The sequence below is a fragment of the Nyctereutes procyonoides genome, unplaced genomic scaffold (genome assembly GCF_905146905.1).
Source record: "Nyctereutes procyonoides isolate TBG_1078 unplaced genomic scaffold, NYPRO_anot_genome, whole genome shotgun sequence".
Classification (NCBI taxonomy): Eukaryota; Metazoa; Chordata; class Mammalia; order Carnivora; family Canidae; genus Nyctereutes; species Nyctereutes procyonoides.
The window spans coordinates 27398602-27414687 of NW_026575120.1; the positions used below are offsets into that span (position 1 = coordinate 27398602).

The following is a 16086-nucleotide window of genomic DNA, read 5'->3' on the forward strand; positions in this document are numbered from 1 at the left end:
GGAACAGGAGGAAACATGCCCAAACTCTTCCAGGAGACCAGCCTGACCAAGATTCCACATGAAGACGACACAAGGAAAGAAAGCCATAGAACAGCATCCTTCAGAAACATAACAGGAAGACATCTAAAAAAAATTTTAGCCCACATGCACATACTCACACATGGACACCTGCACACATATACGTGAACAAGCGTGTCCATATGCACATGTCTGTGTGCACAGCCACATACGCACACGCTCTCATGCATGTATGCAATGCACTCGCGGATATCCACACACACGTGCATGCCCCCCACACACACAGCTACATGGACACGTCCCACCACGTCCCACTGCAGCCCACACAAGCACGTGTCCTAGTGAAAGAGCCAGGTAGTGAATAAAAAGGGACACATCTTATACACCAGCAAACCTGACAACCTAGAAGAGATGAATAAATCCCTACAAACACTCAACCTACCAAGACCGAATCATAAAGAAACAGAAAATCTGCAGACATTTCTAGTACGGAGACTGAAGCAGTGATCAGAAGCCCCCAACACAGAAAAGCCCAGGACCGGATGGCTTCACTAGTGACCGCTACCAAACGTTTGAAGAAGATCACCAACACTTCTTAAGCTCTAAGAAAGCTCCCAAATTCACTCTATGGGGCCAGCATTACCCTGAACCCAAAACCACTGGACCTGACCAGAAAAGACGAGGATCTTTTACTAATACCAATACCCCCAATGATCACAGATGCAGAAATCCCCCCCAAACAAACACGAGCAAGCCACTTCCAACAGTACATTAAAGGGATTGGACACCACAACCAAGTGGGATTTGTTCCCAGGATGCTAGGATGGTTCGATACCCACAAATCGATCGATGTGATGCATCGCATTAACCGAAGAAAGGGTAGAAATACATGATGGTCTCAGCAGATGCAGAACAAGCATTTGACAGGATGCAACGTCCTTTCAGGATAAAAACTCCCAACACGGCAGGTGCACGGCACGTTTCTCGACACAGTGAGGGCCAGGGATGCCAAGCCCACGGCACACATCGGCCCCGACAGTGAGAACAGGAGAGCTTCCCCTGCAGGGTCAGGAGTGGACAGGGAGGCCACTCCCATCCAACAGCATAAGTCCCAGCCTCAGCAACCGGGCACGGAAAGAAAATCACACACTCTCTCTCTCTGCAAATGGCTTAATATCTACAGAAAACCCTAAAGATGCCACCAAGAACTTGTCAGAACTAATAACCGAATTCAGCAAATTTTCAGGATGTGAAATTAACACGCAGAAATCTGTGGTGTTTCTGCACACAAACAATGAATGCTCGGAAAACCGGAGAAAATAATTGTATTTACAACTGCATCAAAGGGAATAAAATACCCAGGAATAAATTCAACGAACAAAAACAGGAAGGCAAGTCTGATGACTTGAGAGGTGTTTGGAACATGTCCTGTCCCCAGAGCAGGCCCAGCAGATGTCCACCGCGTGAGCCCCGAGTGGGGTGCCGATGCAAAGGGATGGTGACATCGCAGCTGGGGTGCAAGCCCGGGAGGCCCCGCCTGGGCCAGGGTGAGCCCGATGTATCCTGAGCTGATGAAGAAAGAAGGGGACAGGACAGCGAGCCCCCGCGTCACACATTTCATGCCGAGAACAAGACCCAGACCATGCATCCCGGGGACAGCCTGCGGTCAGGGGAGGCCCACATCTGTAGCCCCCACCCCGAGCAGAAGTGGGCCAGCCAGCCCACCCCTCCCTCACTCTGGGGATGCCACGGTCCACACGAGAGGATACTGAGAAGTGGGCTGCACGCAGAGTCACGCGCCACGTTAAGTAAACTGGCTGAAGCCAGGGAGAAGACATCTGCCAACCGTGTGCCCGCGGAAGGACAAGCTAAGACTCTACAGACTCCTGTCATCCTGGGGGCGGGGGCTGTTGTAAGCGACCCAAGCAGGGGCGGGGGTTGGCGGTAGGCTGGTGGCAGTGCTGACCACTGAGTCACTGAGGGAACACGTCCCCTCCGGTACCAGGCAAGACAGATTCGGACAGTGGGGGGAGGGCACACCCCTCACATCAGCAGCCTGTCCTCAGAGAGCCCCGGTGGCCAGTGAATCCTCATCCAGAAGCTTCCTCGTGGAGGGGCAGGGGAAAGGCGCAGGCCCCGGAAAGCTCAGAGCAGCACCCAGAAAGCCTCGGGCCACCAGGCACCCCAGCCTCGGACAAAACACACGTTCTGACCCTAATATGGGAGGCCGTGTCCGTGAGCCCCCCACGCCACACGGGCCTCGTCACCCTGACTCCTCCATCATGCTTCCCCAAAACCACAGGGGTCAGGTAGGGAGGAGGCCCCAGAGGCCCCGGAGGCCGAGCCTCAGCTGCTCCCCAGGGCACGAGGCCAGCACCCCCGTGCCCAGGCTGCCAGGGCACCTCACGGCCCGGCAGCGCCCGCAACGGACAGAGAGCCGACCCCCTCCTTTCATCCTCGGGAAAGACCCAGCAGCCTTCCCCACATGGGGCCCCGCAGAGCCCTGGCCTGGGACAGCAGCGGGTGCCCCAGGAGAAAGGCCTCCAGCGCCAGCCCAGTCCGAGCAAGCGGCGAACTCCCAACTGGGCGTCTCAAGATCTCGACCAGCCTCGAGGACACTCCAGGTGGAGGGCGGGGGGCAGCGTCCAAGGGCCGCATGCCACCGCTGCCGAGGCCCAGTGCTCTCCTCCTGACTTGGTCCCGAAACTACAGCCAGGCACAGCCCGTGTGACAGCCACCCACTCCACCTGCGGGTCAAGGGTGAATGCTGGCGCCCGGCGCTCTGCAGCCCGCGGGGTACCCTCCCCCAGCCCTGCACGCACGTGGGACATCCTCAGGACTCCACTGTACGAGGCACGCTGGCCCGGGGACCGCTCCTCCCCCTCCCTCATCAAGGGGACATCCGTCCACTCTTTCTACCAAGTTCTTTCCCTGGGTGAAGAGTTCTCAGTCTGCGAACTCCCTCCCCCCAACCACCTGCCCAGGACCCCTCTGTGTCCAGAGGCAGGCTGGCCGGGCCGGTGGATGGGGCTGTACGTCCCCGCGTCCCCCCACGTCCTTGTGGGGCAGGGGAGGCCGGCATCCAGGTCCAAGGACACCAGGCACTTCGTTGCCTCCACACCAAGACACCAGGCAGGGAGCCAGGCCTGGGCTTGACCTCTGCGGGCCTTCACGTGACCTGCCCCAGGAAGCTCTTAAAACGCCAGCACTCTCCTGCCACAGCAAGGGGCTCGGCATCGTCAAACGCCACCAACCGGCTGAGGTGACCTTCAGGGCAGGGCCTCCCCACCCAGCCACCACCCTCGGTCTGGGGCCAGCTCGGGGCGCCCTGGCTGCGCTCGGGCAAGCGCCCTCTTTTGCACAAAGGAGTCGCGGGCGGTGATGCAGAAGCTGTGGGTGAGGACAGCCGGGCGGGACCGACGCACTCGGCATCCACGAGGTCGCACCTGCAACCCCGGAGCCCCCGAGGCTGCTCCAATGACACGCGAACATCGGGGGCTGCGCTTACCGTAGCCAGTTCATCAAACTTGCCGAAGAGCTCGTTGAGGAGCTTGACCAACTCCTGCGCGGTGCACTGTGACGCCAAGCCCGTGAAGCCCACGATGTCCGCGAAGAGGATGCTGCAAGAAAAACGCACCAGGCTGCCTCCTCCACGAGTATGCGGTCCCCAGAGCGGCCTTACGAGCACCCCAAAATAACCCTCCCTGGTTATTCCTCGGGCCGGCCTGGGAGGGAAGGGTCTGTCCTGTTTGACAAGTGGCAGCAGCAGCAGCTGGGGAAGCAGGGGAGGCCCTCGCCACCACGGGGGGCTCAGAGCTCCTGCTGACCCCCCAGGACACGGGCAGGGCACAGCTCCACAGCCACCAGACCTGCCCCCAGCCCCGGATGGCCCTCCTCAGCCCTTGCGGCCCCTGCAGGCTGACAGGTGACAGAAGGACAGCCCTGGAGCCCCGCTGCGAACCCCTGCGCCTCATGGACGGGCCACCTGGGTCCTGCAGTGGGACAGGGCCTCACCTCACGGGACGGAAGCCTGCCACGTGAGCATCCGCTTACTACGGAACGGGGCGGGTCTAAACAACGGCGCCCGCCACCCGCACAGCCTCCTCCCCGGGCGCCACAGCGTGAGGCACACGGCCACACCGAGCTGCCGTCACCGTCGTTTTTGCTGGATACCGAATTCCTGCCTGTTTCGTTCCACCCTGAACACGTCACCCCAGCCCCCACCTCCACCATCCCTGGTGAAAAATCCCACGCTGGTCTTGCTGGCCGTCACTTCTGTCCCACTCCTTTCCTAACCTCTGGCCCTCATGGTTCAACGACCACGTGGGGGGCTCCATGCGGGTCCTGACAGGGCTTCTGCAATGCGTACGTTACTGTTTTCCATGAAATTTCAGACCTTTTGAGTCCTATTTTTTCAAAGACTCTCTCTCCTCCTTTCCTCTCCTCTGAGACTCATCCTGGGGGTGCTGTCGCACCGGCCGGCGTCCCTCGAGACCCCCAGCCTCTGTTCTCTCTCCATCCATCAGGCTCCATGACCTCAGGTGGCTGTCTTCAAGTTCCCCGAGGCTTTCCACAACCTGCTCAGATCTGCTCAGTGTGGAACCCCCACCCCGACCCTCTAGTGAACTTTTTATTTTGGTCACTGTATTTTTCAAAGCTGGAATTTCTGTTTGGTTGGTTTTTTATAAGCTCTACCTTTTTATTGGTATAGTCTACTTGATGAGAAGTCTTTCTCATGCTCTCCTTTATTTAGACAGTTTGTTCTTTGAGAGTATTTCAAACAGGTGATTTAGGGGCGCCTGGGTGACTCAGGGGGTCAAGCATCTGCCTTCGACTCAGGTCATGATCCCGGGATCGTGGGATGGAGCCCTGTGCCCTGGGTCGGGCTCCCTGCTCAGCGGGGAATCTGCCTCTCTCTCTCCTTCTGCCCCTCCCGCTGCTCATGTTCTCTCTCTTTCACTCTCTCAAATAAATAAATAAAATCTTTAAAAATATATATATGTGACTTAAAGTTTTGTCTAGAAGTCTAATGTGTGGGCTCCCTCTGGGACTGCATTTTCATTCCCATGTGAGCTATACATTCATGCTTTCTTGCACACTTGCATATATTTTCACGGAAAATCAGATAATACACTGTGGCAACTCTGAAAATCAGAACCAACCCCCCCCCCCACCTCAGGACTGAAGTTGTTCTTGTTGCTATTTGTGTTGTTATTTGTTCAGTGACTTTTCTGACAAACTCTGAAAAGTCTGTTTCCTATCTCATGTGGGGCCATTAAAGTCTGTGGTTGGTTAAGCTAGTGGTCAGCTAATGACCACACAGAAATTTCCTCCCATTCCTGAAGCCAGTAAGTCTCTCAGTCTTTGATGATGGGCACTCAGCCAGGCAGATTCCAACTGTCTCAGTCTGCTCTTCCTGCTTGCACACATGCTCAAGGTCAGCCTCAAGACCTAACGACAGCCCAGGGTCATCATGGTCTTTTCTGAACATGCACGTCGCCCGACTTGTGAGTGGGATCTTCTGATTCCCAGAAACATTCCCAGAGCCTTTCAAAGCACCTGACAGACATCTCATTCCCTAGTTTTAAGATTTTAGTGCCCTGCTGCTTGCCTCAGCTGTTATCACTGCCTCTGACAGCTATGATGTTAAACACTTGCCACTGATTGTTCTTAACAAATGTCCCAGGGCAAAAGCTGTTCCAACTGAGTGTTGAGTCAGGTCAAATAAAGACAAGCCTGTGAGCAAGGTTTCCCAGGGAATTCCCAGGCAGTCAAATGATGACAGTTCTCTGAGAATTTTTCAAAGCCCTGACCCCATTCTGTCCCCTCAGGTGGCTGTCAGTGGACAGGTTTCCCCTGTAATAGCAGCTGCTGGTTTTCAACGCTATCATGGAGCTAAAGACAGTGAAACAGGGTAAGTTAGAACTCTATAAAGCTTGCTGTTTTTTACCAGGATCCAGCTGTTTTTCATAAATAAACATTCCTGGATTCTTGCAAGGCTTTGCTTAATTTCCAGTGTTCTGACAATGTTGACTCAGTTTTTGTCAGTATTGTCATTGCTTCTATGGAGTTGAGGATTTTCAGATGTCCTTACTCCACCGTTCCTGATGACATCAGCCTGTTAGTTCTGAATGGTGTACTGACTCGGGATTCTAATCCTGGATGATGGGGAACCAGAGAGGGACTCTAACGAGGATGGTGAGGAAGACAGTGAGCTGATCACATCTGGGCTCTACAAAGCCACCTTTGACCCTGTTGAAGGGTGGCCAGGGGAGCCATGGTGGAGCTGGTGCCATCAGGGACAGGGAGCCGGCCTCAGCTCCCTCTCCTATCTCAGCATCGTCACACCTGCACCTGCTGGGAATGAGGCATCCGCCGGGGGATGTGGGCGGAGATTTTTCACATCAGAGGGAAATGGTGACTTTCCACACCTGTGTCTGTTGTCCCAAGTCAGAAAAGAGGGGGGAGGCACATGGGCACCACACACCATGCTCACCTCCACCTGCTGCCCCAGGAAGTCCTTGACATCTGATGCCTTCCCTGCTGTGTGCAGACACTCCACACCCCTCCCCCTGGGCACTCCCTGGATTGTTCTGGTGATCTGGTCTCATCAGGGGGCTGGGTCACTGTGCCACCTCCTTACCCACTGAGGAGAGGCAGTGGGTGAATGGGAAGTCTATGTGGGTATCAGCATCAGCCAATCCCAGGCTGCCCCAGCCCCACCACTCACTGGCTCCACCTCCAAGTGGAGGTGACAGAGCCTGGGCTGCCTGGCCTGGAATGCTGGCCCCACACACTGGGGCCTTAACCCCATTGGGCTCAGTATCCTCCACAGGAGGACAGCACTAGTCCTCAGCAAGAGGCACAGCAGTGGGAGTGAGCATGCTCACCAGACAGCGACTAGCCACACCGGCTCGCACACAGGGATGGCTGGGGCCCTGATGAAGAGGGGCTGGCGGCAGCAGCAGTCCTTTGCTCAGCCTAGACGGACAAGCAACAGCTTGTAGAGACTCAGTCCACAGCACTCAATACAAACAGAGGGAGTTTTTATCCTGCTGTGTCTGCAAAGGCCCAGTGGCAGGTAGGCCTGACACCAACCAGGACCAGCAAAGAATATCAGGGGTGGAGGGTGCTTCCGGGCCTCAACCACCATCACCAGCCTGATTGACGCTTACATAAAGGGAAATACTCAGCTAGTCTAAGAACTTTATTTTTTTAAGATTTTATTTATTTACTCATTCATGAAAGACACAGAGAGAAAGAGAGAGAGGGGCAGAGACACAGGCAGAGGGAGAAGCAGGCTCCATGTGGAGACCCCAATGTAGGACTCGATCCCGGGACTCTGGGATCACGCCCTGAGCCATAGGCAGACGCTCAGCCTCTGAGCCACCCAGGCGTCCCTAGTCTAAGTACTTTAAAAGGGAAAATACGATGTAGTAGAATAAAATTCTTTGTGATAGGATTTGTAAAAACAAGCAAACCTCAGAGCGTGTCTGGGGCAAGCTGCTTCATCACCTGTAAAACGGGAACAATCCCTACCTCCTGGGCTGCCATGAGAGGAACGGGGGAGGAAGAGGACGCCTACCCCAGGCCCTGGCACCAAGTGGAATATTGCTCAGCTGTTATCCTGACATGGGCCAAGATCCAGCTGAAATGCCACCACCCAAACCAGTTCAGAGACAGAGTGCCAACCCTCCCCAGCCCACGCAGGACATGGGAGGTGAGGAACAGCGGGAAAGAGCAGCTGTGACACCTATCACCCAAGAGGTCAACACCCCTCCTCCATGGGACCTGCTTCCCGGCCAGCAGGTGCTCACCTGGGCCTCCTGACGCACACCCGCTCCCTCCTCCCCTCACATCGAGGCCTTCCACCCCCATCTGCCCAAGGCCTCCCACCTCTGCCACTACCTGCGCCTCACACTTAATCCTCACCTCCTGCATCACCTCCACCTCCACCACCGCCTCCCATTTCCATCACCGTCACTTCCATTATCTCTCACCCTTACGCTCACCACCTCCTCCGCAACCTCCCACATCACACCCCCCCCCCCCCGTCTCAATCACCTCCTTGCCAACCCCCACAGCCCCCATATCCATCACCTTCACTTCCATCACTTCCCACAATCGCCCTCACTATCTCCATTATGCCCAACCCGGAAATCACCTCCACCACATCAACATCCACCTCCTCCTCCTCCCTCCTCCTTCTCTTCCACCTCTTCCCCCTCCTCCTCCCCCTCCTTCTCCACCTCCACTCCTCCCCCTCCTCCTCCATCTGTACTGCCTCCCCTCCACTCCTCCACCTCTTCCACCTCCTTCTCTACCTCCTCCTCCTTCTCTTCCACCTCTTCCCCTCCTCCTCCATCATTTCCACCACTTCCCCCTCCTCCCCCTCCTCCACCGCCTCCACCGCCTCCATCTCCACCTCCATCATCTTCATCTGAGCGCCCCAAGGCCCAGCACCTGGGCCGCATCAGCCCTACCTCACATTGTCATGCCGCTGGATGTAAATCTTGTGGAAAATCCTTTCGGGGGGCTTCAGGAAGTCCTCCTTCATCTCCATGGCAACATTCCGGGGCAGAAGGCTCATAAGTAGCCGTTCCTGGACAGGAGAGACAGGTCTGTGTGACGCAGCAGGATTCCCCTGCGAGTCCTCGATCACCCCCACCGAGGTGGTGCTGAGGAGCTGCCCTGCACAAGGGGCTGCAGACCCTCCTCACAGGCAGCAGGCGGCCTGGTGCTATAGACCCTGCCTGGCCCCTGGGCCCCTGCAGCCTGTGCCCAGGCCTGGAGTGACATTACACAGGAAACTCGCTCCCGGAGCACTGGCAAGGAGCCTGCATCACCTCCACGGCAACCTTCACCCACCGTCCACCCACCCGCGTGCCCCCGCTTCACCGAGCAGAGGTCACAGGGAGGAAACGCCACCGGCCCCAACCAGGATGGCCAGGCCTCACTCCACATCCCACTGCCCAACACGGCCCCGAGAGGGACCTCCAGATGAGCCGTAAAACCCGCCCCCCTGGACAGACGGGAGTCCCGTGACCTCACAGAGATTGGTACACAGCGTCGCATTTCCCCCCGGTCCTATCTTCCGATTTCTTCCTTCTCTCTGGGGGTCAGATGTTTTCTTCCCTCTCAGAGAATGGAATAAACATCTAGGCTTTTCCAGAGGTGCCCTGCCGCACAGGAGACTCCATCCCTCTCCCGGGGACTCAGTTTCCCCACCTGCTTCATTCTGCCTCTCCGCCTCCCAGGGATCCTCACCCGCCCCCAAGCCCCCTGGCCCGTCACCACAGCTGGCCACACCTGCATCTGAGGCCCCCCCCTCAGGGCCTCTCGCTCCCCTTCCCAGCCTGCTTCGGGAAGCAAAGAGATCACATTGAAATCCCAGTAGACTGAGGAAGGAAGCCTGCTCGGAAGAGCAAACCCGGCAGAGACTGGGCAAGAGAAGCCGCTCCCTCACTCCATCCCTCCAGCCCCAGGCTCTGCTCCGGGACCCCTGCCCTGAGCTGCAGCCTGTCCCATCAACGCAGCAGCTCTAGTGAAGCCCCCGACCCCCGGCATCCCCCAGCCCACAGCAGGCATCGGGTGACCTCCTGGACCACAGCCCCATTCCGTGAGGCCACGTCCCACGTGATGACCTCAGGAGGACGATGAGAGCGGCACAGTGACAAGAGTCCCCCAGAGCCCAGGGGGCCTCTGGGCGATGGCCTCGGAGGCCTGGGGCAGGGGTGTGAGGGCTTCACCCGTCTGCTCTGGATTCCACAGAGCACGTCACAGGCCTAACACATGGAGCCCACACCCCTCAGGAGCCTCCCCAGGTCATGCGTCTCCACGTAAACCGCAGAGGGGAAGGCCAGCCAAGCGCCGCTAGATGCTGCGTGGAGCCAAGCAGACAGACGAGGCCAACCTGAGTAACGGACCATGTGTCCCGAGCAAGGCCTGGCTCTGCCCTGAGACCCACGCCCACGGCGGCCAAATGGACAGACTGCAATGCCGCGGCAGGACTTCACGCTACTGCCATGGCCTGTGACCACTCTCAGCACTGGGACCCCTGGGAGAGAGGCTCTGAGTGCTGGCGAGCACACGGCCACCATGCATGGACACGTCCAGGCTGACATGTGAGGGGCAGCCCCAGCGCACGGGGTGTGGGAGCGGCTGTGTGACTGGTGCCTGGCCAGCAGACGCCGACCCCTTCCGTGGCCGGGGGGCCTCTGGGGCGAGACTGAGACACAGGCAGAGGGTGCCAGACTGTGTGGGCGGTGGTGGAGGGAGCTTGGGCAGGGCCTCACCCAGGCCACCTCACGGACAGGCCAAGGGCAGCATCAGCAACACGAACACACCTGGAAGCTGCTGGAAATGGCCCCTGGGCCTCGAGGCACGAGGCCAGGACACTACCGAATGGTGCCCCAGAACACACCTGGGGCTTCACGCTCTCCTGGGAAGACCCAGCGTCACGGGGCCCCACGATCCTGGGCCGCCTGGGCTGCCGAGCTGCGGTTAGGGGCTCGGGGGTGGCTCCTGCACCAGCGTGCCCCGTAGGGAGGGTCCCTGGAGAAGTGCACGGTGGCCTGGCCTTGCATCGCACCTCTGCCCTGTCTGAATTCCATCACACCAGACAGGGAGACAGGTGCACAGCCTCCTCAGCAGGTGCTCTGTGAGGGGGTCATTGCCCCCCAGACCCTGCTCCCCCTTTGCCTGCCACACCTCCAATTCCCACTGCTCAGGGCTCAGGTCTTAAATCCCTCACCTGCACCTACAAATACGCTACATCAGATCAAACAAGGGAGGCTGCCCCCCACACCCGCCGGGCCCAGCACACCCTCCTCCCCGTTCAGTATTCTCCTAATGCCCTGGAACCCCTCCCTCTCCAAGGACCCCAGCTGAGGGCACACCGCCAGGACCTGGTCTCTCCATCCCATCAGCTGCCCTGCACCGTGGAGTTAGGACAGGGAAACTGAGTCAGCCACAGACCACAGGAGAGCACCACGCTGGGAATGCTGGGCAGTGGCATCTGGTGCTGGAAGTGAGGCCAGGGCAGAGCTGGCCGCTGTTCCCACATCCCTTCATCACCACTAGCACAACCGTCTAGCCCCTTACTTTCATCTGGGGCTCAGAGACCTAAGATAAACACCCCGTTATCCAGCCTGCTCTTGCAGCTAGATGTGGCCCAGGAGACAGGGGGTGAAAGGTCATGTGAGAGCGTCCGGAATGGCTCTTAAAGACGGCCTGTTCTTCCTTTTGACCCTCTGTTGCTGGGGACATGGTCTTGATGTCCAGTCCTCTACCTACCATCTCGATTCACGAGGACGAGGGCCACACACCAGCAGTGGCAGACCAGTGAAGAGATGGGGACTGGCCTGGAAGGGCTGCATGGATCAGCCCTGCCACCTCAGCCATAAGGAGGCCCCCTGGAACCCGCACACGAGGGGGAAAGAGTGCTCACATTTGCATAAGCCACTGTCACATGAAATTCCTAAGGACAGGCTGTGGCTGTCCTTCTGACCAGGGGCTCAGCATCAGCTGCACCCACGAGATTAGGGATGGTACGGAAAGCCGACACACATAACCAAGAGTAAAAGCACACAACTTCCCCATAGGGTGCAAAGCGCCATCTGGCAAGATCAAGCACCCATCCCCGATTAAAAACAGCAAAACCTGGAACAAAGTAGTTTTCTGACATCATAAAGATATTACCTGCAATCCACGTCCAATCTCAGACCCAGCCCGAAAGCCCCAGGCAGCAGTAAACACTGCATCAGGAGCCGACAAGCCTGATGTGTTCTGACCAGCAAAATGAAACACAAAGCCAGAAATCCAAAGGACGAACTCATGAACGTGGATCCTACAAAGTCTCCCAGCGTCCCACAAACACCAAAACATGACTTAAGATAAATGTATTAGGGACGCCAGGGTGGCTCAGTGGTTGAGCATCTGCCTTCCACCCGGGGTGTGACCCTGGGGTCCTGGGATCGAGTCCTGCATCGGGCAGGCTCCCTGCAGGGAGTCTGCTTCTCCCTGTGTCTCTGTCTCTGCCTCCCTCTGTGTCTCTCATGAATAAATACATAAATAAAATCTCCAAAAGAAAAAAAAGAAAATCACGCAGCACACGAGAAGCAGAACAATCTCAACAAATGAATAAAGACAATCAATAGACAGCAACAGCACGATTAACAGAATAATCACCACACCTAACGAGATTTTAAAGCAGCTATTGTAAGAATCATTCGATAAACAGCCACAAACACACCTGAAAAAAATGAAAGAAGAAAAAGGAACGCCAGCAAAGAGATAAAAGGTACAAAAGAGACTCAAATACAAATGTTGGAGCTGAAAAAAAAATAATAATGAAATAAAAAGCTCGACAGGTGGCAGAGAACAGAGGAGAGCCTAGTGACCTTGCAGGCGGAATGACAGAGATTGCCCACACGGTTCGAATTATCGCAGATTTCTCATCGGGGATCGTGGAGGCCATGAGACGGTGGCCGGCTTCTCGAGTGCAAGAGAAAAGAACTGTCTACCCAGAGCCCTTCGGGAACGAAAGAAATCAAGAGGGAAAAGTAGGAGGCCTTGTCACCAACGGACCGGCCCCAAGAGAAAGACCTGTAACCAGAAAGAAAAGGAGAAAAAAAAGGAAGCATCTGGGCATAGGGGAGGAAGAAATGACATAACATAAGCAAAAACATCCATGAATAAAACTGACTTCCCTTCTCCGCTACGTGCTGGTGGACGCAAGCCGGACAGCACTGCCTGGTGTGGCTCAAATGTATGCAGAAGAAATATTCAAGACCGTGTTGTCGCGGGTGAGGCTGAAGGCCGCGGAGGTGGGGTTTCTGCACTTCGCCCTATCCGGTAACATGTCGACAACAGCAGAATGTGACATTACGTGTCTTTAGTATAAAACCTCAAGCAGCACTGAGAAAGATACGCACTCAGGGGCACAGCGATACATCAAAGCTGAATTCTAAAAATGCGTTCGGGGATCCCTGGGTGGCGCAGCGGTTTGGCGCCTGCCTTTGGCCCAGGGCGTGATCCTGGAGACCCGGGATCGAATCCCACATCGGGTTCCCTGCATGGAGCCTGCTTCTCCCTCTGCCTGTGTCTCTGCCTCTCTCTCTCTCTCACTGTGTGCCTATCATAAATAAATAAAATAAAATAAAATTTAAAAACGCATTTGACTAACACAGAGGAAAGCCGGAAAAAGAAACAAAACATAAAATGACAGGTTGATGCTCTGACATAATAATTACATGAAAGACAAGTGTTCTAAACATACAAAAGAGAGACATCGGCAGAGTGATTTTTAACAAGTATGACCCAGGGACGCCCGGGTGGCTCAGCGGTTGAGCATCTGCCTTTGGCTCAGGGCGTGATCCCAGGGTCCTGGGATCGAGTCTCACATCAGGCTCCCCATGGGGAGCCTGCTTCTCCCTCTGCCTGTGTCTCTGCATCTGTGTGTGTGTGTGTGTCTCTCATGAAAAAGTAAACTCTTTTTAAAAAAAAATTTTAAGAAGAAAAATAAATGATAGAAAATCTGGACAAAGATTAGCAATGATACAGAGCACTCGAGAAGACCATCAGCCAACAGTATGTCAACAACAGGTATAAAACACCTCGCCCAAGAAGTGCAGAAAACACGTTGTCTTCAAGCACCCATAGAACTCACACCAAGACAGGCCATATCCTGGCCATGACACAAACTTCAGCGTATTTACAAGAATTCAAATTCTAGAGCATGGTCTTTGAAAATCACAGACTCAAACTAAAAATCGGTAGCAGAAAACAGCAGAAAAATCTGCAAGTATTGAGAAACTAAGCAAAACGATTCTAAGCAATCCAGGAGTTGAAAGGAGATGTCAAAGGAAAGTTTTAAAAATACACAGAACCGAATGAAAGTGAGAATACCACACACCAATATCGGTGGCGCGCAGCTCTGAAAGGGAAATTTATGAGCTATTTGCTCATACTAAAAAAGAGAAAGTTGTCAAATAATTTAAGCTTCCATTTAAATAATCTGGAAAAAGAAGAACAAAGTAAAGCAAATTTAGAGGAGGGAATAGCATAATAAATACAAGAAAAAAATCAAAGAAACTGAAAACAGGAAAAAAAAAACCCAAAATCAATGAAACAAAAATGTGATCCTTTAAATATAGCAAATAAAATACGCAAACCTCTAGCAAAATGAGTGAGAGAGAGACTGATATGACATAATTAACAAAATCAGAAAGGAAACATTATCATTACAGACCCTGCAGAAACCGAAAAGATAAAGGGAACAGTAGTAACACTTCACACATGAATTTGACCATTTCAAAGATACAGACAAGCTTCTCAGAAAAGCACAAGCCACTACAACTCACGCAGTAAGATATAAATACTGTGAATAAAACATCTGAATAACTCTGTAACCTACTAAGTAAACTGAATTCTTAATTGTAAAATTCATATACCAATAAAAAATAAAGAAATAAAAAAATAAAATTCATATAGAAGAAATCTCCAGATCCTGATGGTTTTACTAGATATGCCTGCCAAGCACTGAAGAAAATTTAACACCAATTCTACCTAAAATTTTCCAGAAAATATCAGCCTTAGCAAGACTTTTCTAGATATGTCTCCTCATGTGAGTGAAGCAAAAGCAAAAATAAATTATTGGGGCTGTACCAAATAAAAAGCTTTTACACGGCAAAGGAAATAATTAACAAAATGAAAAAGAAATGAAACCTACTGAATGGGAGAAGGTATCTGCAAATGGTAGATTCAATAAGCGGTTAGTATCCAAGATATATAAACAACCTAGACAACTCCATGTCGGAAACCCAAATTATGCAATTAAAAAACGGGCAGAAAATCTGAATATGCATTTCTCAAAAAAAGACATCCAGATGGCCAACAGGTGCATGAAAAGATGCTCAACATCATTAATCATCTGGGGAATGCAAATCAAAACCACAATGAGATACCACCTTACCCCAAGGGAACACACCCCAACTCCTTATATAAAGTCAATATTATCTGATACCAAAACTGGATCAAGACAAAAAGTAAACTTTGTCAGGGAGATCCCCGGGTGGCCCAGCGGTTTAGCGCCTGCCTTCGGCCCAGGGCGTGACCCTGGAGACCCGGGATCGAGTACCCCGTAGGGCTCCCTGCATGGAGCCTGCTTCTCCCTCTGCCTGGGTCTCTGCCTCTTTCTCCCTCTCATGACTAAATAAATAAGATTAAAAAAAAAAGAAGAAGAAGAAGAAAACTTTGTCAGCTCTGTTTCCACGGTGTCCAGGCAATCATGGGGATGACAACACACGTGTGCCACGGCAACGTGGCACATGGATGCACCAAGGCGTCCAGACAAAACCTGCTCCCCGCTCAGCGCCAGGAAGGGCCTGGGGGTGACCGCCCAGGAGCACAGGGCCGGGAGCAGGGGCCCCTCCCCACCTGTGTGTGCGACCTGCACATCGGCGACTCTGGAGAGTCACCCTGCGCCCACATCCCCGGGACAAACGGGAGCGGGAATGGCGCCTTCCCCGGACGCCCACATGGCTCATGGGTGACCACCGGGCCCGGAGACGACGGTCACTGCTAAGTCAACATTTGGGTGGCCACGGGCTTTCCGAGCCCTCTATTTGCTTCACGAATCAGTTTTGATCCTGGAAACTGTGCGGGAACTGGTGCATCTCGGAGTTTTCAAATCTCCTGCTAGTGACGAATCCTGAGTGTTTCCCTTTTGTCTGCTTTTAGCACGGCTCTATCTGCCGCCGAGCCTTCCGTCCCTAACACCCGCCTTATGCCCATTCTTTCTTCTTGATCAGCTGCTCTAAGGCTTTCCCATTTCGAAGACCTAAGGTTGGACGTCTTTGTTCTGGAAGCGAAAGACCCTCCAAGTCCCTTTGGAGTATCTGACCCCTGGGGCCCGCAAGCCCTCGCCGTATGCCAAGCCTACTCCCGTGTGACAGACCCGACCCCCAGGCCCCAACAGAGAAGACATGGCAGGTCAAAGTCCGGACTCGCCCGTTCTTGGGCCAGCCAGAGATGCATGGACATGACCCTCACCCTCCTGTTCCAAAA

At 54.3% G+C, this 16086-nt stretch overlaps 1 protein-coding gene across 1 annotated transcript in view; it reads right to left on the reverse strand.

The window, feature by feature from the left end:
- The window catches only part of LOC129515724 (adenylate cyclase type 1-like), a 66433-nt gene that overhangs the window by 32988 nt on the left and 17359 nt on the right, over positions 1-16086 (reverse strand). The window contains 2 exon segments of the mRNA XM_055334763.1: positions 3527-3638; positions 8502-8620. Of these exon segments, the coding sequence (XP_055190738.1) occupies positions 3527-3638; positions 8502-8620 (231 nt within the window).